This window comes from Engystomops pustulosus, unplaced genomic scaffold (genome assembly GCF_040894005.1).
Source record: "Engystomops pustulosus unplaced genomic scaffold, aEngPut4.maternal MAT_SCAFFOLD_124, whole genome shotgun sequence".
NCBI classification, from domain to species: domain Eukaryota; kingdom Metazoa; phylum Chordata; class Amphibia; order Anura; family Leptodactylidae; genus Engystomops; species Engystomops pustulosus.
The window spans coordinates 88,948-116,699 of record NW_027285005.1 but is presented as its reverse complement, the minus strand read 5'-3'; the positions used below and the strand labels follow the sequence as shown (position 1 = coordinate 116,699).

Genomic DNA, 27,752 nt, shown 5'->3' with positions numbered 1-27,752 from the left:
AGGGAGGAGACTGCACAGGAGGGAGGACACTGCACAGGAGAGAGGAGACTGTAAAAAAAAGAGGAGACTGCACAGGAGAGAGGAAATTGCACAGGAGGGAGGACACTGCACAGGAGGGAGGACACTCCAAAGGAGAGAGGAGACTGCACAGGAAAGAGGAGACTGCAGAGGAGAGAAGAGATTGCACGGGAGGGAGGAGACTGCACAGGAGGGGGGAGACTGCACAGGAGAGAGGAGACTGCACAGAAGGGAGGAGACTGCACAGGAGAAAGGACACTGCACGAGAGGGAGGAGACTGCACAGGAGGGAGGACACTGCACAGGAGAGAAGACACTGGACAGGAGAAAGGATACTGCACAGGAGAGAGGAGACTGCACAGAAGGGAGGAGACTGCCCAGGAGGGAGGAGACTGCACAGGAGGGGGGAGACTGCACAGGAGAGAGGACACTGGACAGGAGGGAGGACACTGCACAGAAGGGAGGAGACTGCACAGGAGAGAGGACACTGGACAGGACGTAGGACACTGGACAGGAGGTAGGACACTGCACAGAAAAGAGGAGACTGCACAGGAGAGAGGACACCTCACAGGAGGGAGGAGACTGCACAGGAGAGAGGACACTGGACAGGAGGGAGGACACTGCACAGAAGGGAAGACACTGCAAAGGAGAGATGACACTGCACAGGAGGGAGGAGACTGCACAAGATGGAGGACACTGCACAGGAGGGAGGACACTGCACAGAAGGGAGGAGACTGCACAGAAAAGAGGAGACTGCACAGGAGATAGGAGACTGCAAAGGAGAGAGGAGACTGCAAAGGAGGGAGGGGACTGCACAGGAGGGAGGACACTGCAAAGGAGAGAGGACACTGCACAGGAGGGAGGAGACTGCACAAGATGGAGGACACTGCACAGGAGGGAGGACACTGCACAGAAGGGAGGAGACTGCACAGAAAAGAGGAGACTGCACATGAGATAGGAGACTGCAAAGGAGAGAGGAGACTGCAAAGGAGGGAGGAGACTGTAAAAAAGAGAGGAGACTACACAGGAGAGAGGACACTGCACAGGAGGGAGGACACTGCACAGGAGGGAGGAGACTCCAAAGGAGAGAGGAAACTGCACAGGAAAGAGGAGACTGCAGAGGAGAGAAGAGATTGCACAGGAGGGATGAGACTGCACAGGAGAGAGGAGACTGCACAGGAGAGGGGAGACTGCACAGGAGGGGGGAGACTGCACATAAAAGAGGAGACTGAACAGGAGATAGTAGACTGCAAAGGAGAGAGGAGACTGCAAAGGAGAGAGGAGACTGCAAAGGAGGGAGGAGACTGCACAGGAGGGAGGACACTGCACAGGAGAGAGGAGACTGTAAAAAAAAGAGGAGACTGCACAGGAGAGAGGAAATTGCACAGGAGGGAGGACACTGCACAGGAGGGAGGACACTCCAAAGGAGAGAGGAGACTGCACAGGAAAGAGGAGACTGCAGAGGAGAGAAGAGATTGCACGGGAGGGAGGAGACTGCACAGGAGAGAGGACACCTCACAGGAGGGAGGACACTGCAAAGGAGAGAGGAGACTGTAAAAAAGAGAGGAGACTACACAGGAGAGAGGACACTGCACAGGAGGGAGGACACTGCACAGGAGGGAGGAGACTCCAAAGGAGAGAGGAAACTGCACAGGAAAGAGGAGACTGCAGAGGAGAGAAGAGATTGCACAGGAGGGATGAGACTGCACAGGAGAGAGGAGACTGCACAGGAGAGGGGAGACTGCACAGGAGGGGGGAGACTGCACATAAAAGAGGAGACTGAACAGGAGATAGTAGACTGCAAAGGAGAGAGGAGACTGCAAAGGAGAGAGGAGACTGCAAAGGAGGGAGGAGACTGCACAGGAGGGAGGACACTGCACAGGAGAGAGGAGACTGTAAAAAAAAGAGGAGACTGCACAGGAGAGAGGAAATTGCACAGGAGGGAGGACACTGCACAGGAGGGAGGACACTCCAAAGGAGAGAGGAGACTGCACAGGAAAGAGGAGACTGCAGAGGAGAGAAGAGATTGCACGGGAGGGAGGAGACTGCACAGGAGAGAGGACACCTCACAGGAGGGAGGAGACTGCACAGGAGAGAGGACACTGGACAGGAGGGAGGACACTGCACAGAAGGGAAGACACTGCAAAGGAGAGATGACACTGCACAGGAGGGAGGAGACTGCACAAGATGGAGGACACTGCACAGGAGGGAGGACACTGCACAGAAGGGAGGAGACTGCACAGAAAAGAGCAGACTGCACAGGAGATAGGAGACTGCAAAGGAGAGAGGAGACTGCAAAGGAGGGAGGGGACTGCACAGGAGGGAGGACACTGCAAAGGAGAGAGGAGACTGTAAAATAGAGAGGAGACTGCACAGGAGAGAGGACACTGCACAGGAGGGAGGACACTGCACAGGAGGGAGGAGACTCCAAAGGAGAGAGGAAACTGCACAGGAAAGAGGAGACTGCAGAGGAGAGAAGAGATTGCTCAGGAGGGAGGAGACTGCACAGGAGGGAGGAAACTGCACAGGAGGGAGGAGACTGCACAGGAGAGAGGAGACTGCACAGGAGAGGGGAGACTGCACAGGAGAGGGGAGACTGCACAGGAGTGGGGAGACTGCACAGAAAAGAGGAGACTGCACAGGAGATAGGAGACTGCAAAGGAGAGAGGAGACTGCAAAGGAGAGAGGAGACTGCAAAGGAGGGAGGAGACTGCACAGGAGGGAGGACACTGCACAGGAGAGAGGAGACTGTAAAAAAGAGAGGAGGCTGCACAGGAGAGAGGACACTACACAGGAGGGAGGACACTGCACAGGAGGGAGGAGACTCCAAAGGAGAGAGGAGACTGCGCAGGAAAGAGGAGACTGCAGAGGAGAGAAGAGATTGCACAGGAGGGAGGAGACTGCACAGGATGGAGGAGACTGCACAGGATGGAGGAGACTGCACAGGAGGGAGGAGACTGCACAAGAGAGAGGACACTGCACGAGAGGGAGGAGACTGCACAGGAGGGAGGACACTGCACAGGAGAGAAGACACTGGACAGGAGAGAGGATACTGCACAGGAGAGAGGAGACTGCACAGGAGGGAGGAGACTGCCCAGGAGGGAGGAGACTGCACAGGAGGGGGGAGACTGCAGAGGAGAGAGAAGACTGCAGAGGAGAGAGGAGGCTGTAGAGGAGAGAAGAGACTGCACAGGAGGGAGGAGACTGCCATGGAGGGAGGAGACTGCACAGGAGGGAGGAGACTGCACAGGAGGGAGGGAACTGGACAGGAGGGAGGACACTGCACAGAATGGGAGGAGACTGCACAGGAGAGAGGACACTGCACAGGAGAGAGGAGACTGCACAGAAAGGGAGGAGACTGCACAGGAGAGAGGACACTGCACAGGAAAGAGGAGACTGCACAGGAGGGAGGAGACTGCACAGGAGAGAGGAGACTGCACAGGAGAGGGGAGACTGCACAGGAGGGGGGAGACTGCACAGAAAAGAGGAGACTGCACAGGAGATAGGAGACTGCAAAGGAGAGAGGAGACTGCAAAGGAGAGAGGAGACTGCAAAGGAGGGAGGAGACTGCAAAGGAGGGAGGACACTGCACAGGGGAGAGGAGACTGTAAAAAAGAGAGGAGGCTGCACAGGAGAGAGGACACTGCACAGGAGGGAGGAGACTCCAAAGGAGAGAGGAGACTGCACAGGAAAGAGGAGACTGCAGAGGAGAGAAAAGATTGCACAGGAGGGAGGAGACTGCACAGGATGGAGGAGACTGCACAGGAGGGAGGAGACTGCACAGGAGAGAGGAGACTGCACAGGAGAGAGGAGACTGCACAGAAGGGAGGAGACTGCACAGGAGAAAGGACACTGCACGAGAGGGAGGAGACTACACAGGAGGGAGGACACTGCACAGGAGAGAAGACACTGGACAGGAGAGAGGATACTGCACAGGAGAGAGGAGACTGCACAGGAGGGAGGAGACTGCCCAGGACGGAGGAGACTGCACAGTAGGAGGGAGACTGCACAGGAAAGAGGAGACTGCAGAGGAGAGAAGAGACTGCAGTGGAGAGAAGAGACTGCAAAGGAGGGAGGAGACTGCCAAGGAGGGAGGAGACTGCACAGGAGGGAGGAGACTGCACAGGAGGGAGGGAACTGGACAGGAGGGAGGACACTGCACAGAAAGGGAGGAGACTGCACAGGAGAGAGGACACTGCACAGGAGAGAGGAGACTGCACAGAAAGGGAGGAGACTGCACAGGAGAGAGGACACTGCATAGGAGAGAGGAGACTGCACAGAAGGGAAGAGACTACACAGGAGAGAGGACACTGCACAGAAGGGAGGAGACTGCACAGGAGGGAGGAGACTGCACAGGAGGGAGGACACTGCACAGGAGGAAGGACACTGCACAGAAGGGAGCACACTGCACAGGAGGGAGGAGATTGGACAGGAGAGTGGACACTGTACAGAAGGGAGGAGACTCCACAGGAGAGAGGGCCATGGACAGGAGGGAGGAAACTGCACAGAAAGGAGAAGACTGCACAGGAGAGAGGACACTGCACAGGAGGGAGGAGACTGCACAGAAGGGAGAAGACTGCACAGGAGAGAGGACACTGGAAAGGAGGGAGGACACTGCACAGAAAGGGAGGAGACTGCACAGGAGAGAGGACACTGCACAAGAGGGAGGAGACTGCACAGGAGGGAGGAGACTGCACAGGAGAAAGGAGTTTGCATAGGAGGGAGGAGACTGCCCGAGAGGGAGGAGACTGCACAGGAGGGAGGAGACTGGATAGGAGAGAGGAGACTGCACAGGAGGGAGGGAACTGCACAGGAGGGAGGAGACTCCACAGGAGGGAGGACACTGCACAGGAGAGATGACACTGGACAGGAGAGAGGAGTCTGCACAGGAGAGAGGACACTGGACAGGAGAGAGGACACTGGACAGGAGAGAGGAGACTGCACAGGAGAGAGGAGACTGCACAGGAGGGAGGACACTGCACAGGAGGGAGGAGACTACACAGGAGAGAGGACACTGGACAGGAGGGAGGACACTGCACAGAAGGGAGGAGACTGCACAGGAGAGAGGACACTGGACAGGAGGTAGGACACTGCACAGAAAAGAGGAGACTGCACAGGAGAGAGGAGACTGCACAGGAGAGAGCACACTGCACAGGAGGGAGGAGACTGCACAGGAGAGAGGACACTGGACAGGAGGGAGGACCCTGCACAGAAAAGAAGACACTGCAAAGGAGAGAGGACACTGCAAAGGAGGGAGGAGACTGCACAAGATGGAGGACACTGCACAGGAGGGAGGACACTGCACAGGAGGGAGGAGACTGCACAGGAGAGAGTGCACTGGACAAGAGGGAGGACACTGCACAGAAAGGGAGGAGACTGCACAGGAGAGAGGACACTGCACAGGAGGGAGGAGACTGCACAGAAGGGAAGAGACTGCACAGGAGAGAGGACACTGCACAGGAGGGAGGAGACTGCACAGGAGGGAGGAGACTGCACAGGAGGGAGGAGACTGCACAGGAGGGAGGACACTGCACAGGAGGAAGGACACTGCACAGAAGGGAGCACACTGCACAGGAGGGAGGACACTGCACAGGAGAGAGGAGACTGCACAGGAGGGAGGACACTGGACAGGAGGGAGGACACTGCACAGGAGGGAGGAGAATGCACAGGAGGGAGGAGACTGCACAAGATGGAGGACACTGCACAGGAGCAAGGACACTGCACAGAAGAGAGGACACTGGACAGGAGGGAGGACATTGCACAGAAGGGAAGACACTGCACAGGAGAGGGGACACTGCACAGGAGGGAGGAGACTGCACAAGATGGAGGACACTGCACAGGAGGAAGGACACTGCACAAAAGGGAGGAGACTGCACAGGAGGGAGGAGACTGCACAGGAGGGAGGACACTGCACAGGAGGAATGACACTGCACAGAAGGGAGCACACTGGACAGGAGGCAGGACACTGCACAGGAGGGAGGAGACTGCACAGGAGGGAGGGAACTGTACAGGAGGGAGGGCACTGCACAGAAAGGGAGGACACTGCACAGGAGGAAGGACACTGCACAGAAGGGAGCACACTGCACAGGAGGGAGGACACTGCACAGAGGAGAGGAGACTGCACAGGAGGGAGGACACTGGACAGGAGGGAGGACACTGCACAGGAGGGAGGAGAATGCACAGGAGGGAGGAGACTGCACAAGATGGAGGACACTGCACAGGAGCAAGGACACTGCACAGAAGAGAGGACACTGGACAGGAGGGAGGACATTGCACAGAAGGGAAGACACTGCACAGGAGAGGGGACACTGGACTGGAGGGAGGAGAATGCACAGGAGGGAGGAGACTGCACAAGATGGAGGACACTGCACAGGAGCAAGGACACTGCACAGAAGAGAGGACACTGGACAGGAGGGAGGACATTGCACAGAAGGGAAGACACTGCACAGGAGAGGGGACACTGCACAGGAGAGGGGACACTGCACAGGAGGGAGGAGACTGCACAAGATCGAGGACACTGCACAGGAGGAAGGACACTGCACAAAAGGGAGGAGACTGCACAGGAGGGAGGAGACTGCACAGGAGGGAGGACACTGCACAGGAGGAATGACACTGCACAGAAGGGAGCACACTGCACAGGAGGGAGGACACTGCACAGGAGGGAGGAGACTGCACAGGAGGGAGGAGACTGCACAGGAGGGAGGGAACTGGACAGGAGGGAGGGCACTGCACAGAAAGGGAGGACACTGCACAGGAGGAAGGACACTGCACAGAAGGGAGCACACTGCACAGGAGGGAGGACACTGCACAGAGGAGAGGAGACTGCACAGGAGGGAGGACACTGGACAGGAGGGAGGACACTGCACAGGAGGGAGGAGAATGCACAGGAGGGAGGAGACTGCACAAGATGGAGGACACTGCACAGGAGCAAGGACACTGCACAGAAGAGAGGACACTGGACAGGAGGGAGGACATTGCACAGAAGGGAAGACACTGCACAGGAGAGGGGACAATGCACAGGAGGGAGGAGACTGCACAAGATGGAGGACACTGCACAGGAGGAAGGACACTGCACAAAAGGGAGGAGACTGCACAGGAGGGAGGAGACTGCACAGGAGGGAGGACACTGCACAGGAGGAATGACACTGCACAGAAGGGAGCACACTGCACAGGAGGGAGGACACTGCACAGGAGAGAGGAGACTGCACAGGAGGGAGGACACTGGACAGGAGGGAGGACACTGCACAGGAGGGAGGAGAATGCACAGGAGGGAGGAGACTGCACAAGATGGAGGACACTGCACAGGAGCAAGGACACTGCACAGAAGAGAGGACACTGGACAGGAGGGAGGACATTGCACAGAAGGGAAGACACTGCACAGGAGAGGGGACACTGCACAGGAGGGAGGAGACTGCACAAGATGGAGGACACTGCACAGGAGGAAGGACACTGCACAAAAGGGAGGAGACTGCACAGGAGGGAGGAGACTGCACAGGAGGGAGGACACTGCACAGGAGGAATGACACTGCACAGAAGGGAGCACACTGGACAGGAGGCAGAACACTGCACAGGAGGGAGGAGACTGCACAGGAGGGAGGGAACTGTACAGGAGGGAGGGCACTGCACAGAAAGGGAGGACACTGCACAGGAGGAAGGACACTGCACAGAAGGGAGCACACTGCACAGGAGGGAGGACACTGCACAGAGGAGAGGAGACTGCACAGGAGGGAGGACACTGGACAGCAGGGAGGACACTGCACAGGAGGGAGGAGAATGCACAGGAGGGAGGAGACTGCACAAGATGGAGGACACTGCACAGGAGCAAGGACACTGCACAGAAGAGAGGACACTGGACAGGAGGGAGGACATTGCACAGAAGGGAAGACACTGCACAGGAGAGGGGACACTGGACTGGAGGGAGGAGAATGCACAGGAGGGAGGAGACTGCACAAGATGGAGGACACTGCACAGGAGCAAGGACACTGCACAGAAGAGAGGACACTGGACAGGAGGGAGGACATTGCACAGAAGGGAAGACACTGCACAGGAGAGGGGACACTGCACAGGAGAGGGGACACTGCACAGGAGGGAGGAGACTGCACAAGATCGAGGACACTGCACAGGAGGAAGGACACTGCACAAAAGGGAGGAGACTGCACAGGAGGGAGGAGACTGCACAGGAGGGAGGACACTGCACAGGAGGAATGACACTGCACAGAAGGGAGCACACTGCACAGGAGGGAGGACACTGCACAGGAGGGAGGAGACTGCACAGGAGGGAGGAGACTGCACAGGAGGGAGGGAACTGGACAGGAGGGAGGGCACTGCACAGAAAGGGAGGACACTGCACAGGAGGAAGGACACTGCACAGAAGGGAGCACACTGCACAGGAGGGAGGACACTGCACAGAGGAGAGGAGACTGCACAGGAGGGAGGACACTGGACAGGAGGGAGGACATTGCACAGGAGGGAGGAGAATGCACAGGAGGGAGGAGACTGCACAAGATGGAGGACACTGCACAGGAGCAAGGACACTGCACAGAAGAGAGGACACTGGACAGGAGGGAGGACATTGCACAGAAGGGAAGACACTGCACAGGAGAGGGGACACTGCACAGGAGGGAGGAGACTGCACAAGATGGAGGACACTGCACAGGAGGAAGGACACTGCACAAAAGGGAGGAGACTGCACAGGAGGGAGGAGACTGCACAGGAGGGAGGACACTGCACAGGAGGAATGACACTGCACAGAAGGGAGCACACTGCACAGGAGGGAGGACACTGCACAGGAGGGAGGAGACTGCACAGGAGGGAGGGAACTGGACAGGAGGGAGGGCGCTGCACAGAAAGGGAGGAGACTGCACAGGAGGGAGGAGACTGCACAGAAAGGAAGAGACTGCACAGGAGAAAGGACACTGCACAGGAGGGAGGAGACTGCACAGGAGGGAGGAAACTGCACAGGAGGGAGGAGACTGCACAGGAGGGAGGACACTGCACAGGAGGAAGGACACTGCACAGAAGAGAGGACACTGGACAGGAGGGAGGACACTGCACAGAAGGGAAGACACTGCACAGGAGAAGGGACACTGCACAGGAGGGAGGAGACTGCACAGGAGGGAGGACACTGCACAGGAGGAATGACACTGCACAGAAGGGAGCACACTGCACAGGAGGGAGGACACTGCACAGGAGGGAGGAGACTGCACAGGAGGGAGGGATCTGGACAGGAGGGAGGGCACTGCACAGAAAGGGAGGAGACTGCACAGGAGGGAGGAGACTGCACAGGAGGGAGGAGACTGCACAGGAGGGAGGAGACTGCACAGGAGGGAGGACACTGCACAGGAGGAAGGACACTGCACAGAAGAGAGGACACTGGACAGGAGGGAGGACACTGCACAGAAGGGAAGACACTGCACAGGAGTGGGGACACTGCACAGGAGGGAGGAGACTGCACAAGATGGAGGACACTGCACAGGAGGAAGGACACTGCACAGAAGGGAGGAGACTGCACAGGAGGGAGGAGATTGCACAGGAGGGAGGACACTGCACAGGAGGAATGACACTGCACAGAAGGGAGGACACTGCACAGAAGGGAGGAGACGGCACAGGAGGGAGGACACTGCACAGAAAGGGAGGAGACTGCACAGGAGAGAGGACACTGCACAGGAGGGAGGAGACTGCACAGAAGGGAAGAGACTGCACAGGAGAGAGGACACTGCACAGGAGGGAGGAGACAGCACAGGAGGGAGGAGACTGCACAGGAGGGAGGACACTGCACAGGAGGAAGGACACTGCACAGAAGGGAGCACACTGCACAGGAGGGAGGAGACTGGACAGGAGAGCGGACACTGCACAGAAGGGAGGAGACTCCACAGGAGAGAGTGCCCTGGACAGGAGGGAGGACACTGCACAGAAAGTAGAAGACTGCACAGGAGAGAGGACACTGCACAGGAGGGAGAAGACTGCACAGGAGGGAGGAGACTGCACAGGAGAGAGGACACTGGAAAGGAGGGAGGACACTGCACAGAAGGGAGGAGACTGCACATGAGAGAGGACACTGGACAGGATGGAGGACACTGCACAGAAGGGAAGAGACTGCACAGGAGAGAGGACACTGCACAGGAGGGAGGAGACTGCACAGGAGGGAGGACACTGCACAGGAGGAATAACACTGCACAGAAGGGAGCACTCTGCACAGGCGGGAGATGACTGCACAAGATGGAGGACACTGCACAGGAGGAAGGACACTGCACAGAAGGGAGGAGACTGCACAGGAGGGAGGACACTGCACAGGAGGCAGGAGACTGCACAGGAGGGAGGACACTGGACAGGAGGGAGGATACTGCACAGAAGGGAGGAGACTGCACAGGAGAGAGGGCACTGGACAGGAGGGAGGACACTGCACAGAAAGGAGAAGACTGCACAGGAGAGAGGACACTGCACAGGAGGGAGGATACTGCACAGGAGGGAGGAGACTGCACAGGAGAGAGGACACTGGACAGGAGGGAGGACACTACACAGAAGGGAGGAGACTGCACATGAGAGAGGACACTGGACAGGAGGGAGGACACTGCACAGGAGGGAGGAGACTGCACAGGAGGGAGGACACTGCACAAGAGGGAGGAGACTGCACAGAAGTGAGCACACTGCACAGGAGGGAGGACACTGCACAGAAGGGAGGACACTGCTCAGAAGGGAGCACACTGCACAGGAGGGAGGACACTGCACAGGAGAGAGGAGACTGCACAGGAGGGAGGACACTGGACAGGGAGGAGGACACTGCACAGGAGGGAGGACACTGCACAGGACAGATGACACTGGACAGTAGGGAAGAGACTGCACAGAAGGGAGGAGACTGCACAGGAGAGAGGAGACTGCACAGGAGGGAGGAGACTGCACAGGAGAGAGGAGACTGCACAGGAGAGAGGAGACTGCACAGGAGGGAGGAGACTGCACAGGAATGAGGAGACTGCACAGGAGAGAGGAGACTGCACAGGAGGGTGGAGACTGCACAGGAGGGAGGAGACTGCACAAGAGAGAGGAGACTGCACTAACCTTTTTCCAAGCTGTATGACCTGATGTCCGAAGCTGGGGTCACTGCCCCGGAATATGATTGGCTGCTCTGTGTCCAGAAAGGATGCTCCAGCCAAGGACAAGACTGTGACAAGGAGAATGTGATTTTTAGAGAACATGTCCTAATGGAAGTACAAGGGTCCTACCAAATCCATAGGGGCTCATTTACTTACCCGATCCTGTCGCGATCTCGCGGTGCATTGTCTGATGAGGATTCGAGTCTGCCGGGATTCACTAAGGTTGTGCGCCCGAGGTCCGCCGGAGTTCACCTTCTTCTTCCTGGTGCGTGATGTGAGTGCGTGATCTTGTGACACAAATCGTTTTTCAAATTACGCGTTTTTTCCGAATCCATCGGGTTGTCCGATGGCAACGCCCCCCCCCCCAATTTTTGTTGCGTGAAAGCCGGCGCAATGCGCCACAATCCGATCGCGGGGGCCAAAAATCCCGGGGCAATTCGGAGCTAAACTGAAATATTCAGGAAACCAGACGAAAGTGCGGTGTTCGGACCCTTGGTAAATGAGCCCCATAGGGTCAATCAATATTTCCATGGAAAGTGTAATAACTACTACTGGTGGTCACAGAGACATCTGAGGATAATCAGAAGATGAGAGGGAAAGAAATAACACAAGTAGGACTAGGGGAAGACAAAGGTAAATGAGCATTGAGAATATAGGACCTGATGGGAGAGAAGGACCAGAATTTAAAGGGGGGGACGAGAAAGGCTGGGAGTGGAGGGACAGGATAGAAGGACTGTAAGTGGTGGGCAGGTTAGCAGAGAGGGCCTGGGAGGGGGGGAAGGACACATCAACTGGGAGTGGAGGGACAGCAGAGAAGGACTGGGATTTGGGGGATAGATAAAAAGACCTGGAAGTGGGGGGACAGGAGAGGACTGGAAGTGGGGGGACAGGAAAGAAGGACTTGGAGTGGAGGAACAGGGAATTAGGACTGGGAGTGGGGGACAGGAGAGAGGGACTGGTAGTGGAGGAACAGGGAATTAGGACTGGGAGTGGGGGACAGGAGCGAAGGACTGGGAGTGGAGGAACAGGGAATTAGGACTGGGAGTGGGGGACAGGAGAGAAGGACTGGGAGTGGAGGGACAAGAGAGAAGAACTGGGGGAGGAGGGACAAGAGAGAAGGACTGGGAGTGGGGACAGGAGAGAAGTAATGGGAGTGGAGGGACAGGGGAGAAGGACTGGGAGTGGAGGGACAGGAGAGAAGGACTGGGAGTGAAGGGACAAGAGAGAAGGACTGGGGGTGAAGGGACAAGATAGAAGGACTGGGAGTGAAGGGACAGGAGAGAAGGACTGGGAGTGGAGGGACAGGAGAGAAGGACTGGGAGTGGAGGGAAAGGAGAGAAGGACTGGGAGTGGAGGGACAGGAGAGAAGGACTGGGAGTGGAGGGACAGGAGAGAAAGACTGGGAGTGGAGGGACAGGAGAGAAGGACTGGGAGTGGAGGGACAGGAGAGAAGGACTGTAAGTGGTGGGCAAGTTAGCAGAGAGGGCCTGGGAGGGGGGGTAGGACAGATCAACTAGGAGTGCAGGGACAGCAGAGAAGGACTGGGAGTGGAGGGACATGAGAGAAGGACTGGGAGTGGGGGACAAGAGAGAAGGACTGGGAGTGGAGGGACAGGAGAGAAGGACTGGGGGTGAAGGGACAAGATAGAAGGACTGGGAGTGAAGGGACAGGAGAGAAGGACTGGGGGTGGGGGACAGGAGAGAAGGACTGGGAGTGGAGGGACAGGAGAGAAGGACTGGGGGTGGGGACAGGAGAGAAGGACTTGGAGTGGAGGGACCGGAGAGAAGGACTGGGGTACAGGAGAGAAGGACTGGGGGTGGGGGACAGGAGAGAAGGACTGGGAGTGGAGGGACAGGAGAGAAGGACTGGGAGTGGGGGACTAGAGAGAAGGACTGGGAGTGGAGGGACAGGAGAGATGGACTGGGAGTGGAGGGACAGGAGAGAAGGACTGGGAGTGGGGGGCAGGAGAGAAGGACTGGGAGAGGAGGGACAAGAGAGAAGGACTGGGAGAGGAGGGACAAGAGAGAAGGACTAGGAGTGGAGGGACAGGAGAAAAGGACTGGGAGTGGAGGGACAGGAGAGAAGGACTGGGAGTGGGGGACAGGAGAGAAGGACTGGGAGTGGGGGGCAGGAGAGAAGGACTGGGAGAGGAGGGACAAGAGAGGACTGGGAGAGGAGGGACAAGAGAGAAGGACTAGGAGTGGAGGGACAGGAGAGAAGGACTGGGAGTGGAGGGACAGGAGAGAAGGACTGGGAGTGGGGGACAAGAGAGAAGGACTGGGGGACAAGAGAGAAGGACTGGGAGTGGAGGGACAGGAAAGAAGGACTGGGAGTGGGGGACAGGAGAGAAGGACTGGGGGTGGGGGGCAGGAGAGAAGGACTGCGAGTGGGGGACAAGAGAGAAGGACTGGGAGAGGAGGGACAAGAGAGAAGGACTAGGAGTGGAGGGACAGGAGAGAAGGACTGGGAGTGGAGGGACAGGAGAGAAGGACTGGGAGTGGGGGGCAGGAGAGAAGGACTGGGAGAGGAGGGACAAGAGAGAAGGACTGGGAGAGGAGGGACAAGAGAGAAGGACTAGGAGTGGAGGGACAGGAGAAAAGGACTGGGAGTGGAGGGACAGGAGAGAAGGACTGGGAGTGGGGGACAGGAGAGAAGGACTGGGAGTGGGGACAGGAGAGAAGAACTGGGAGTGGAGGGACAGGAGAGAAGGACTGGGAGTGGGGGACAGGAGAGAAGGACTGGGGGTGGGTGACAGGAGAGAAGGACTGGGAGTGGGGGACAAGAGAGAAGAACTAGGAGTGGAGGGACAGGAGAGAAGGACTGGGAGTGGGGGACAAGAGAGAAGAACTAGGAGTGCAGGGACAGGAGAGAAGGAGTGGAGGGACAGGAGAGATGGACTGGGAGTGGGGGACAGGAGAGAAGGACTGGGAGTGGAGGGACAGGAGAGAAGGACTGGGAGTGGAGGGACAGGAGAGAAGAACTGGGAGTGGGAGTGGGGGACAGGAGAGAAGGACTGGGAGTGGAGGGACAGGAGAGAAGGACTGGGAGTGGAGGGACAAGAGAGAAGAACTAGGAGTGCAGGGACAGGAGAGAAGGACTGGGAGTGGAGGGACAGGAGAGATAGACTGGGAGTGGAGGGACAGGAGAGAAGGACTGGGAGTGGGGGACAAGAGAGAAGAACTAGGAGTGCAGGGACAGGAGAGAAGGACTGGGAGTGGAGGGACAGGAGAGATGGACTGGGAGTGGGGGACAGCAGAGAAGGACTGGGAGTGGAGGGACAAGAAAGATACACCCACTGATCCAGTCTCCCCGTACACCCCCACTGATCCAGTCTCCTCATAAACCCACTGATCCAGTCTCCCCATACACCACCACTGATCCAGTGTCCTCATACACCCACTGATCCAGTCTCTTCATACACCCACTGATCCAGTCTCTTCATACACCCACTGACCCAGTCTCTTTATACACCCACTGATCCAGTCTCCTCATACATCCACTGATCCAGTATCCTCGTACACCCACTGATCCAGTCTCCTCGTACACCCACTGATCCACACTCCTCATACACCCACTGATCCAGTCTCCACTCACAACTTACTGATCCAGTCTCCTCGTACACCCACTGATCCAGTCTCCTCATTCCCCCACTGATCCAGTCTCCTCGTACACCCAATTATCCAGTCTCCTCGTACACCCACTGATCCAGTCTCCTCATACACCCACTGATCCACTCCCCTCGTACCCCCCCACTGATCCAGTCTCCCCATACATCACTACCGATCCAGTCTCCTCGTACACCCACTGATCCAGTCTCCTCATACACCCACTGATCCAGTCTCCTCATACACCCACTGATCCAGTCTCCTCATACACCCACTGATCCAGTCTCATCATACACCCAGTGATCCAGTCTCCTCATACATCCACTGATCCAGTCTCCTTATACACCCCACTGATCCAGTCTCCTCATACACCCACAGATCTACTCTCCTCATACACCCCACTGATCCAGTCTCCTCATACACCCACTGATCAAGTCTCCTCATACACGCACTGATCCAGTCTCTTTATACACCCACTGATCCACTCTCCTCGTACCCCCCACTGATCCAGTCTCCTCGTACACCCACTGATCCACTCTCCTCATACACCCACTGATCCAGTCTCCCATCACAACCCACTGATCCAGTCTCCTCGTACACCCACTGATCCAGTCTCCTCATACCCCCACTGATCCATCATACACCCACTGATCCAGTCTCATCATACACCCACTGATTCACTCTCCTCGTACCCCCCCACTGATCCAGTCTCCCCATAAACCACTACCGATCCAGTCTCCTCATACACCCACTGATCCAGTCTCCTCGTACACCCACTGATCCACACTCCTCATACACCCACTGATCCAGTCTCCACTCACAACTTACTGATCCAGTCTCCTCATACACCCACTGATCCAGTCTCATCATACATCCAATGATCCAGTCTCCTTATACACCCCACTGTTCCAGTCTCCTCATACACCCACTGATCTACTCTCCTCATACACCCACTGATCCAGTCTCCTCATACACCCTCTGATCCAGTCTCCTCATACACCCACTGACCCAGTCTCCTCATACACCCACTGACCCAGTCTCCTCATACACCCACTGATCTAGTCTCCTAATACACCTCCACTGATCCAGTCTCCTCATACACCTCCACTGATCCAGTCTCCTCATACACCCACTGATCCAGTCTCCTCGTACACCCAATGATCCAGTCTCATCATACACCCACTGATCCAGTCTCATCATACACCCACTGATTCACTCTCCTCGTACCCCCCCACTGATCCAGTCTCCCCATAAACCACTACCGATCCAGTCTCCTCATACACCCACTGATCCAGTCTCCTCGTACACCCACTGATCCACACTCCTCATACACCCACTGATCCAGTCTCCACTCACAACTTACTGATCCAGTCTCCTCGTACACCCACTGATCCAGTCTCCTCATTCCCCCACTGATCCAGTCTCCTCGTACACCCAATTATCCAGTCTCCTCGTACACCCACTGATCCAGTCTCCTCATACACCCACTGATCCACTCCCCTCGTACCCCCCCACTGATCCAGTCTCCCCATACATCACTACCGATCCAGTCTCCTCGTACACCCACTGATCCAGTCTCCTCATACACCCACTGATCCAGTCTCCTCATACACCCACTGATCCAGTCTCCTCATACACCCACTGATCCAGTCTCATCATACACCCAGTGATCCAGTCTCCTCATACATCCACTGATCCAGTCTCCTTATACACCCCACTGATCCAGTCTCCTCATACACCCACAGATCTACTCTCCTCATACACCCCACTGATCCAGTCTCCTCATACACCCACTGATCAAGTCTCCTCATACACGCACTGATCCAGTCTCTTTATACACCCACTGATCCACTCTCCTCGTACCCCCCACTGATCCAGTCTCCTCGTACACCCACTGATCCACTCTCCTCATACACCCACTGATCCAGTCTCCCATCACAACCCACTGATCCAGTCTCCTCGTACACCCACTGATCCAGTCTCCTCATACCCCCACTGATCCAGTCTCCTCGTACACCCAATGATCCAGTCTCATCATACACCCACTGATCCAGTCTCATCATACACCCACTGATTCACTCTCCTCGTACCCCCCCACTGATCCAGTCTCCCCATAAACCACTACCGATCCAGTCTCCTCATACACCCACTGATCCAGTCTCCTCATACACCCACTGATCCAGGCTCCACGCACAACCCACTGATCCAGTCTCCTCATACACCCACTGATCCAGTCTCCTCATACCCCCACTGATCCAGTCTCCTCGGACACCCAATGATCCAGTCTCCTCGTACACCCACTGATCCAGTCTCCTCATACAAACACTGATCCAGTGTCCTCATACACCCACTGATCCAGTCTCCTCGTACACCCACTGATCTAGTCTCCTCATACACCCACTGATCCACACTCCTCATACACCCACTGATCCAGTCTCCTCATACACCCACTGATCAAGTCTCCTCATACACCCACTGATCCAGTCTCATCATACACCCACTGATCCAGTCTCCTCGTACACGCACTGATCCAGTCTCCTCATACACGCACTGATCCAGTCTCCTCGTACACCCACTGATCCAGTCTCCTCATACACCCACTGATCCAGTCTCATCATACATCCAATGATCCAGTCTCCTTATACACCCCACTGTTCCAGTCTCCTCATACACCCACTGATCTACTCTCCTCATACACCCACTGATCCAGTCTCCTCATACACCCTCTGATCCAGTCTCCTCATACACCCACTGACCCAGTCTCCTCATACACCCACTGACCCAGTCTCCTCATACACCCACTGATCTAGTCTCCTAATACACCTCCACTGATCCAGTCTCCTCATACACCTCCACTGATCCAGTCTCCTCATACACCCACTGATCCAGTCTCCTCATACACCCACTGATCCATTCTCCTCACACACCCACTGATCCAGTCTCCTAATACACCTCCACTGATCCAGTCTCCTCATACACCTCCACTGATCCAGTCTCCTCATACACCCACTGATCCAGTCTCCTCATACACCCCACTGATCCAGTCTCCTCATACACCCACTGATCTAGTCTCCTAATACACCTCCACTGATCCAGTCTCCTCATACACCCACTGATCCAGTCTCCTCATACACGCACTGATCCAGTCTCCTCGTACACCCACTGAACCAGCCTCCTCATACACCCACTGATCCAGTCTCCACTCACAACTTACTGATCCAGTCTCCTCGTACACCCACTGATCCAGTCTCCTCATTCCCCCACTGATCCAGTCTCCTCGTACACCCACTGATCCAGTCTCCTCGTACACCCACTGATCCAGTCTCCTCATACACCCACTGATCCAGTCTCCTCGTACACCCAATGATCCAGTCTCCTCATACACCCACTGATCCAGTCTCATCATACACCCACTGATTCACTCTCCTCGTACCCCCCCACTGATCCAGTCTCCCCATAAACCAATACCGATCCAGTCTCCTCATACACCCACTGATCCAGTCTCCTCATACACCCACTGATCCAGGCTCCACGCACAACCCAATGATCCAGTCTCCTCATACACCCACTGATCCAGTCTCCTCATACCCCCACTGATCCAGTCTCCTCGTACACCCAATGATCCAGTCTCCTCGTACACCCACTGATCCAGTCTCCTCATACAAACACTGATCCAGTGTCCTCATACACCCACTGATCCAGTCTCCTCGTACAACCACTGATCTAGTCTCCTCATACACCCACTGATCCACACTCCTCATACACCCACTGATCCAGTCTCCTCGTACACCCAATGATCCAGTCTCCTCGTACACCCACTGATCCAGTCTCCTCATACAAACACTGATCCAGTGTCCTCATACACCCACTGATCCAGTCTCCTCGTACACCCACTGATCTAGTCTCCTCATACACCCACTGATCCACACTCCTCATACACCCACTGATCCAGTCTCCTCATACACCCACTGATCAAGTCTCCTCATACACCCACTGATCCAGTCTCATCATACACGCACTGATCCAGTCTCCTCGTACACCCACTGATCCAGTCTCCTCATACACCCACTGATCCAGTCTCCTCATACACCCACTGATCCAGTCTCATCATACATCCAATGATCCAGTCTCCTTATACACCCCACTGTTCCAGTCTCCTCATACACCCACTGATCTACTCTCCTCATACACCCACTGATCCAGTCTCCTCATACACCCTCTGATCCAGTCTCCTCATACACCCACTGACCCAGTCTCCTCATACACCCACTGACCCAGTCTCCTCATACACCCACTGATCTAGTCTCCTAATACACCTCCACTGATCCAGTCTCCTCATACACCTCCACTGATCCAGTCTCCTCATACACCCACTGATCCAGTCTCCTCATACACCCACTGATCCATTCTCCTCACACACCCACTGATCAAGTCTCCTAATACACCTCCACTGATCCAGTCTCCTCATACACCTCCACTGATCCAGTCTCCTCATACACCCACTGATCCAGTCTCCTCATACACCCACTGATCCAGTCTCCTCATACACCCACTGATCCAGTCTCCTCATACACCCACTGATCCAGTCTCATCATACACCCACTGATCCAGTCTGCTCATACATCCACTGATCCAGTCTCCTTATACACCCCACTGATCCAGTCTCCTCATACACCCACAGTTCTACTTTCCTCATACACCCCACTGATCCAGTCTCCTCATACACCCACTGATCAAGTCTCCTCATACACCCACTGATCCAGTCTCATCATACACCCACTGATCCAGTCTCCTCGTACACGCACTGATCCAGTCTCCTCATACACGCACTGATCCAGTCTCCTCGTACACCCACTGATCCAGTCTCCTCATACATCCACTGAACCAGTCTCCTCATACACCCACTGATCCAGTCTCTTCATACACCCACTGATCCAGTCTCTTCATACACCCACTGATCCACTCTCCTCATACACCCACTGATCCAGTCTCCTCATACACCCACTGATCTACTCTCCTCATACACCCCACTGATCCAGTCTACTCATACATCCACTGATCCAGTCTACTCATACATCCACTGATCCAGTCTCCTCATACATCCACTGATCCAGTCTCCTCATACACCCAATGATCCACTCTCCTCGTACACCCACTGAACAAGTCTCCTCATACACCCACTGATCCAGTCTCCTCATACACCCACTGATCCACACTCCTCATACACCCACTGATCCAGTCTCCTCGTACACCCACTGAACAAGTCTCCTCATACACCCACTGAACAAGTCTCCTCATACACCCACTGATCCAGTCTCCTCATACATTCACTGATCCAGTCTCCTCATACACCCACTGATCCAGTCTCCTCATACACCCATTGATATTGTCTCCTCATACACACCCACTGATCCAGTCTCCTCAAACATCCACTGATCCATTCTCCACATATACCCACTGATAACGTCTCATCATAAACCCACTGATCCAGTCTCCTCATACATCCACTGATCCAGTCTCCTTATACACCCCACTGATCCAGTCTCCACATACACCCACTGATCCAGTCTCCTCATACACCCACTGATCCAGTCCCCTCATACACGCAATGATCCAGTCTCCTCGTACAACCACTGATCCAGCCTCCTTATACTTCCAATGATCCAGTCTCCTCATAAACCCACTGATCCAGTCTCCTCATACACCCACTGATCCAGTCTCATCATACATCCACTGATGCAGCCTCCTCATACAACCACTGATCCAGACTCCTCATAAACCCACTGATCCAGTCTCCTTAAACACCCACTGATCTACTCTCCTCATACACCCAACTGATCTAGTCTCCTCATACACCCAACTGATCCAGTCTCCTCATACACCCACTGATATAGTCTCCTCATACACCCACTGATATACTCTCCTCATACACCCCATTGATCCAGTCTCCTCATACACCAACTGATCCAGTCTCCTCATACATCCACTAATCCAGTCTCCTTATACACCCCACTTATCCAGTCTCCACATACACCCACTGATCCAGTCTCCTCATACACGCACTGATCCAGTCTCCTCATACACGCACTGATCCAGTCTCCTCGTACACCCACTGATCCAGCCTCCTCATACACTCACTGATCCAGTCTCCTCATACAGCCACTGATCCAGTCTCCTCATACACCCACTGATCCAGTCTCTTCATATATCCACTGATCCAGTCTCCTTATACACCCCACTGATCCAGTCTCATCATACACCCACTGATCTACTCTCCTCATACACCCACTGATCCAGTCTCCTCATACACCCACTGATCCAGTCTCCTCATACACCCACTGATCCAGTCTCCTCATACACCCACTGATTCACTCTCCTCGTACCCCCCCACTGATCCAGTCTCCCCATAAACCAATACCGATCCAGTCTCCTCATACACCCACTGATCCAGTCTCCTCATACACCCACTGATCCAGGCTCCACGCACAACCCAATGATCCAGTCTCCTCATACACCCACTGATCCAGTCTCCTCATACCCCCACTGATCCAGTCTCCTCGTACACCCAATGATCCAGTCTCCTCGTACACCCACTGATCCAGTCTCCTCATACAAACACTGATCCAGTGTCCTCATACACCCACTGATCCAGTCTCCTCGTACAACCACTGATCTAGTCTCCTCATACACCCACTGATCCACACTCCTCATACACCCACTGATCCAGTCTCCTCGTACACCCAATGATCCAGTCTCCTCGTACACCCACTGATCCAGTCTCCTCATACAAACACCGATCCAGTGTCCTCATACACCCACTGATCCAGTCTCCTCGTACACCCACTGATCTAGTCTCCTCATACACCCACTGATCCACACTCCTCATACACCCACTGATCCAGTCTCCTCATACACCCACTGATCAAGTCTCCTCATACACCCACTGATCCAGTCTCATCATACACGCACTGATCCAGTCTCCTCGTACACCCACTGATCCAGTCTCCTCATACACCCACTGATCCAGTCTCCTCATACACCCACTGATCCAGTCTCATCATACATCCAATGATCCAGTCTCCTTATACACCCCACTGTTCCAGTCTCCTCATACACCCACTGATCTACTCTCCTCATACACCCACTGATCCAGTCTCCTCATACACCCTCTGATCCAGTCTCCTCATACACCCACTGACCCAGTCTCCTCATACACCCACTGACCCAGTCTCCTCATACACCCACTGATCTAGTCTCCTAATACACCTCCACTGATCCAGTCTCCTCATACACCCACTGATCCAGTCTCCTCATACACCCACTGATCCATTCTCCTCACACACCCACTGATCAAGTCTCCTAATACACCTCCACTGATCCAGTCTCCTCATACACCTCCACTGATCCAGTCTCCTCATACACCCACTGATCCAGTCTCCTCATACACCCACTGATCCAGTCTCCTCATACACCCACTGATCCAGTCTCCTCATACACCCACTGATCCAGTCTCATCATACACCCACTGATCCAGTCTGCTCATACATCCACTGATCCAGTCTCCTTATACACCCCACTGATCCAGTCTCCTCATACACCCACAGTTCTACTTTCCTCATACACCCCACTGATCCAGTCTCCTCATACACCCACTGATCAAGTCTCCTCATACACCCACTGATCCAGTCTCATCATACACCCACTGATCCAGTCTCCTCGTACACGCACTGATCCAGTCTCCTCATACACGCACTGATCCAGTCTCCTCGTACACCCACTGATCCAGTCTCCTCATACATCCACTGAACCAGTCTCCTCATACACCCACTGATCCAGTCTCTTCATACACCCACTGATCCAGTCTCTTCATACACCCACTGATCCACTCTCCTCATACACCCACTGATCCAGTCTCCTCATACACCCACTGATCTACTCTCCTCATACACCCCACTGATCCAGTCTACTCATACATCCACTGATCCAGTCTACTCATACATCCACTGATCCAGTCTCCTCATACATCCACTGATCCAGTCTCCTCATACACCCAATGATCCACTCTCCTCGTACACCCACTGAACAAGTCTCCTCATACACCCACTGATCCAGTCTCCTCATACACCCACTGATCCACACTCCTCATACACCCACTGATCCAGTCTCCTCGTACACCCACTGAACAAGTCTCCTCATACACCCACTGAACAAGTCTCCTCATACACCCACTGATCCAGTCTCCTCATACATTCACTGATCCAGTCTCCTCATACACCCACTGATCCAGTCTCCTCATACACCCATTGATATTGTCTCCTCATACACACCCACTGATCCAGTCTCCTCAAACATCCACTGATCCATTCTCCACATATACCCACTGATAACGTCTCATCATAAACCCACTGATCCAGTCTCCTCATACATCCACTGATCCAGTCTCCTTATACACCCCACTGATCCAGTCTCCACATACACCCACTGATCCAGTCTCCTCATACACCCACTGATCCAGTCCCCTCATACACGCAATGATCCAGTCTCCTCGTACAACCACTGATCCAGCCTCCTTATACTTCCAATGATCCAGTCTCCTCATAAACCCACTGATCCAGTCTCCTCATACACCCACTGATCCAGTCTCATCATACATCCACTGATGCAGCCTCCTCATACAACCACTGATCCAGACTCCTCATAAACCCACTGATCCAGTCTCCTTAAACACCCACTGATCTACTCTCCTCATACACCCAACTGATCTAGTCTCCTCATACACCCAACTGATCCAGTCTCCTCATACACCCACTGATATAGTCTCCTCATACACCCACTGATATACTCTCCTCATACACCCCATTGATCCAGTCTCCTCATACACCAACTGATCCAGTCTCCTCATACATCCACTAATCCAGTCTCCTTATACACCCCACTTATCCAGTCTCCACATACACCCACTGATCCAGTCTCCTCATACACGCACTGATCCAGTCTCCTCATACACGCACTGATCCAGTCTCCTCGTACACCCACTGATCCAGCCTCCTCATACACTCACTGATCCAGTCTCCTCATACACCCACTGATCCAGTCTCCTCATACACCCACTGATCCAGTCTCTTCATATATCCACTGATCCAGTCTCCTTATACACCCCACTGATCCAGTCTCATCATACACCCACTGATCTACTCTCCTCATACACCCACTGATCCAGTCTCCTCATACACCCACTGATCCAGTCTCCTCATACACCCACTGATCCAGTCTCCTCATACACCCCACTGATCCAGTCTCCTTATACACCCCACTGATCCAGTCTCCTCATACACCCACTGATCTAGTCTCCTCATACACCCACTGATCTAGTCTCCTCATACACACAACTGATCCAGTCTCCTCATACACCCACTGATCCAGTCTCCTCATACACCCACTGATCCAGTCTCCTCATACACCCACTGATACAGTCTCCTTATACACCTCCACTGATCCAGTCTGCTTGTACACCTCCACTGATCCAGTCTCCTCGTACACCTCCACTGATCTAGTCTCCTCATACACCCCACTGATCCAGTCTCCTCATACACCCACTGATCCAGTCTCCTCATACACCTCCACTGATCCAGTCTCCTTATACACCCCACTGATCCAGTCTCCTCATACACCCACTGATCTAGTCTCCTCATACACCCACTGATCCAGCCTCCTCATACACCCACTGAACCAGCCTCCTCATACACCCACTGATCCAGTCTCCTCATACACCCACTGATCCAGTCTCCTCATACACCCACTGATCCAGTCTCATCATACACCCACTGATCTAGTCTCCTCATACACCCACTGATCTAGTCTCCTCATACACACAACTGATCCAGTCTCCTCATACACCCACTGATCTAGTCTCCTCATACACCCACTGATCCAGTCTCCTCATACACCCACTGATCCAGTCTCATCATACACCCACTGATCTAGTCTCCTTATACACCCACTGATCTAGTCTCCTCATACACACAACTGATCCAGTCTCCTCATACACCCATTGATCCAGACTCCTCATACACCCACTGATCCAGTCTCCTCAAACACCCACTGATCCAGTCTCCTCATGCACCCACTGATCCAGTCTCTTCATACACCCACTGATCCAGTCTCCTCATACCCCCACTGATCCAGTCTCCTCATACACCCACTGATCTACTCTCCTCATACACCCACTGATCTACTCTCCTCATTCACCCCACTGATCCAGTCTACTCATACATCCACTGATCCAGTCTTCTCATACATCCACTGATCCAGTCTCCTCATACATCCACTGATCCAGTCTCCTCATACCCCCACTGATCCAGTCTCCTCATACCCCCACTGATCCAGTCTCCTCATACACCCACTGATCTACTCTCCTCATTCACCCCACTGATCCAGTCTACTCATACATCCACTGATCCAGTCTTCTCATACATCCACTGATCCAGTCTCCTCATACATCCACTGATCCAGTCTCCTCGTACACCCACTGATCCAGTCTCCTCATACACCCAATGATCCACTCTCCTCGTACACCCACTGAACAAGTCTCCTCATACATCCACTGATCCAGTCTCCTCATACACCCACTGATCCAGTCTCCTCGCACACCCACTGAACAAGTCTCCTTATACACCCACTGAACAAGGCTCCTCATACACCCACTGATCCAGTCTCCTCATACATTCACTGATCCAGTCTCCTCATACACCCACTGATCCAGTGTCCTCATACACCCACTGATATTGTCTCCTCATACACACCCACTGATCCAGTCTCCTCATACAACCACTGATCCAGTCTCCTCATACACCCACTGATAAAGTCTCATCATAAACCCACTGATCCAGTCTCCTCATGCATCCACTGATCCAGTCTCCTTATACACCCCACTGATCCAGTCTCCACATACACCCACTGATCCAATCTCCTCATACACCCACTGATCCAGTCTCCTCATACACGCAATGATCCAGTCTCCTCGTACACCCACTGATCCAGTCTCCTCATAAACCCACTGATCCAGCCTCCTTATACACCCACTGATCCAGTCTCCTCATAAACCCACTGATCCAGTCTCCTCATACACCCACTGATCCAGTCTCATCATACACCCACTGATCCAGTCTCCTCATACATCCACTGATCCAGCCTCCTCATACACCCACTGATCCAGACTCCTCATAAACCCACTGATCCAGTCTCCTTAAACACCCACTGATCTACTCTCCTCATACACCCAACTGATCCAGTCTCCTCATACACCCACTGATATAGTCTCCTCATACACCCACTGATCTACTCTCCTCATACACCCCACTGATCCAGTCTCCTCATACACCAACTGATCCAGTCTCCTCATACATCCACTAATCCAGTCTCCTTATACACCCCACTGATCCAGTCTCCACATACACCCACTGATCCAGTCTCCTCATACACCCACTGATCCAGTCTCCTCATACAGCCACTGATCCAGTCTCCTCATACACCCACTGATCCACTCTCCTCATAAACCCACTGATCCAGTCTCCTCATACACCCACTGATGCAGTCTCATCATACACCCACTGATCCAGTCTCCTCATACATCCACTGATCCAGCCTCCTCATACACCCACTGATCCAGACTCCTCATAAACCCACTGATCCAGTCTCCTTAAACACCCACTGATCTACTCTCCTCATACACCCAACTGATCCAGTTTCCTCATACACCCACTGATATAGTCTCCTCATACACCCACTGATCTACTCTCCTCATACACCCCACTGATCCAGTCTCCTCATACACCAACTGATCCAGTCTCCTCATACATCCACTAATCCAGTGTCCTTATACACCCCACTGATCCAGTCTCCACATACACCCACTGATCCAGTCTCCTCATACACCCACTGATCCAGTCTCCTCATACACGCACTGATCCAGACTCCTCGTACACCCACTGATCCAGCCTCCTCATACACTCACTGATCCAGTCTCCTCATACAGCCACTGATCCAGTCTCCTCATACACCCACTGATCCAGTCTCTTCATACATCCACTGATCCAGTCTCCTTATACACCCCACTGATCCAGTCTCATCATACACCCACTGATCTACTCTCCTCATACACCCACTGATCCAGTCTCCTCATACACCCACTGATCCAGTCTCCTCATACACCCACTGATCCAGTCTCCTCATACACCCACTGATCCACTCTCCTCATATACCCACTGATCCACTCTCCTCATACACCCACTGATCCAGTCTCCTCATACACCCACTGATCCAGTCTCCTCATACACCCACTGATCCAGTCTCCTCATACATCCACTGATTCAGTCTCCTCGTACAATAATACAGTATTGGCCATCACTCACCCTGTATGAGGAGGGAGCAGCACAGAGGAGCCCCCATGTCATCCCCTGCAGTTTCCAGCGCTGTGTACACTGTGTCCTCACAAATACTTCCTATAAGAGTCACAGACTCCTCGAGAAGCAGAAGTGACACAAAATAAACCACATGAAGAGAACATGAGAGTCCTAGCAAAGATGTGTACGTGTGTGTATGTACAAAGGGCAAGAGCACATACACCCCCAGCCACATAGACCCCCCCAGCCTCATAGACCCCTCAGCCTCATAGACCCCCGAGCCTCGTAGACCCCCCCAGCCTCATAGACCCCCCAGCCTCATACACCCCCCAGCCTCATACACCCCCCAGCCTCATACACCCCCCAGCCTCATACACCCCCCCAGCTTCATACAACCCCAGCCCCTTACACCCCCAGCCTCATACATCCCCCAGCCTCATACATCCCCCAGCCTCATCGACCCCCAGCCTCATAGACCCCCAGCCTCATACACCCCCCCCAGCTTCATACACCCCCAGCCCCATACACCCCCATCCTCATACACCCCCAGCCTCATACACCCCCCAGCCTCATAGACCCCCCAGCCTCATATACCCCCCAGCCTCATACACCCCTCTAACAACTATGATGAATAAATGA

The 27,752-nt window shown here is 54.4% G+C and overlaps 1 protein-coding gene across 2 annotated transcripts in view; it reads right to left on the bottom strand.

The window, feature by feature from the left end:
* The window catches only part of LOC140108393 (integrin alpha-M-like), a 94,609-nt gene extending 67,400 nt beyond the window's left edge, over positions 1-27,209 (bottom strand). For both annotated transcript variants that reach the window (XM_072131705.1, XM_072131706.1), the window contains exons 1-2: positions 27,123-27,209; positions 11,073-11,175 (exon numbers count right to left, since the gene is read on the bottom strand). In XM_072131705.1, coding sequence (XP_071987806.1) covers positions 11,073-11,175; positions 27,123-27,159 — 140 coding nt within the window. In that variant the 5' untranslated portion in view covers positions 27,160-27,209. The remainder of the gene's footprint in view (positions 1-11,072; positions 11,176-27,122) is intronic.
* Between the last annotated feature and the right edge of the window lie 543 nt (positions 27,210-27,752).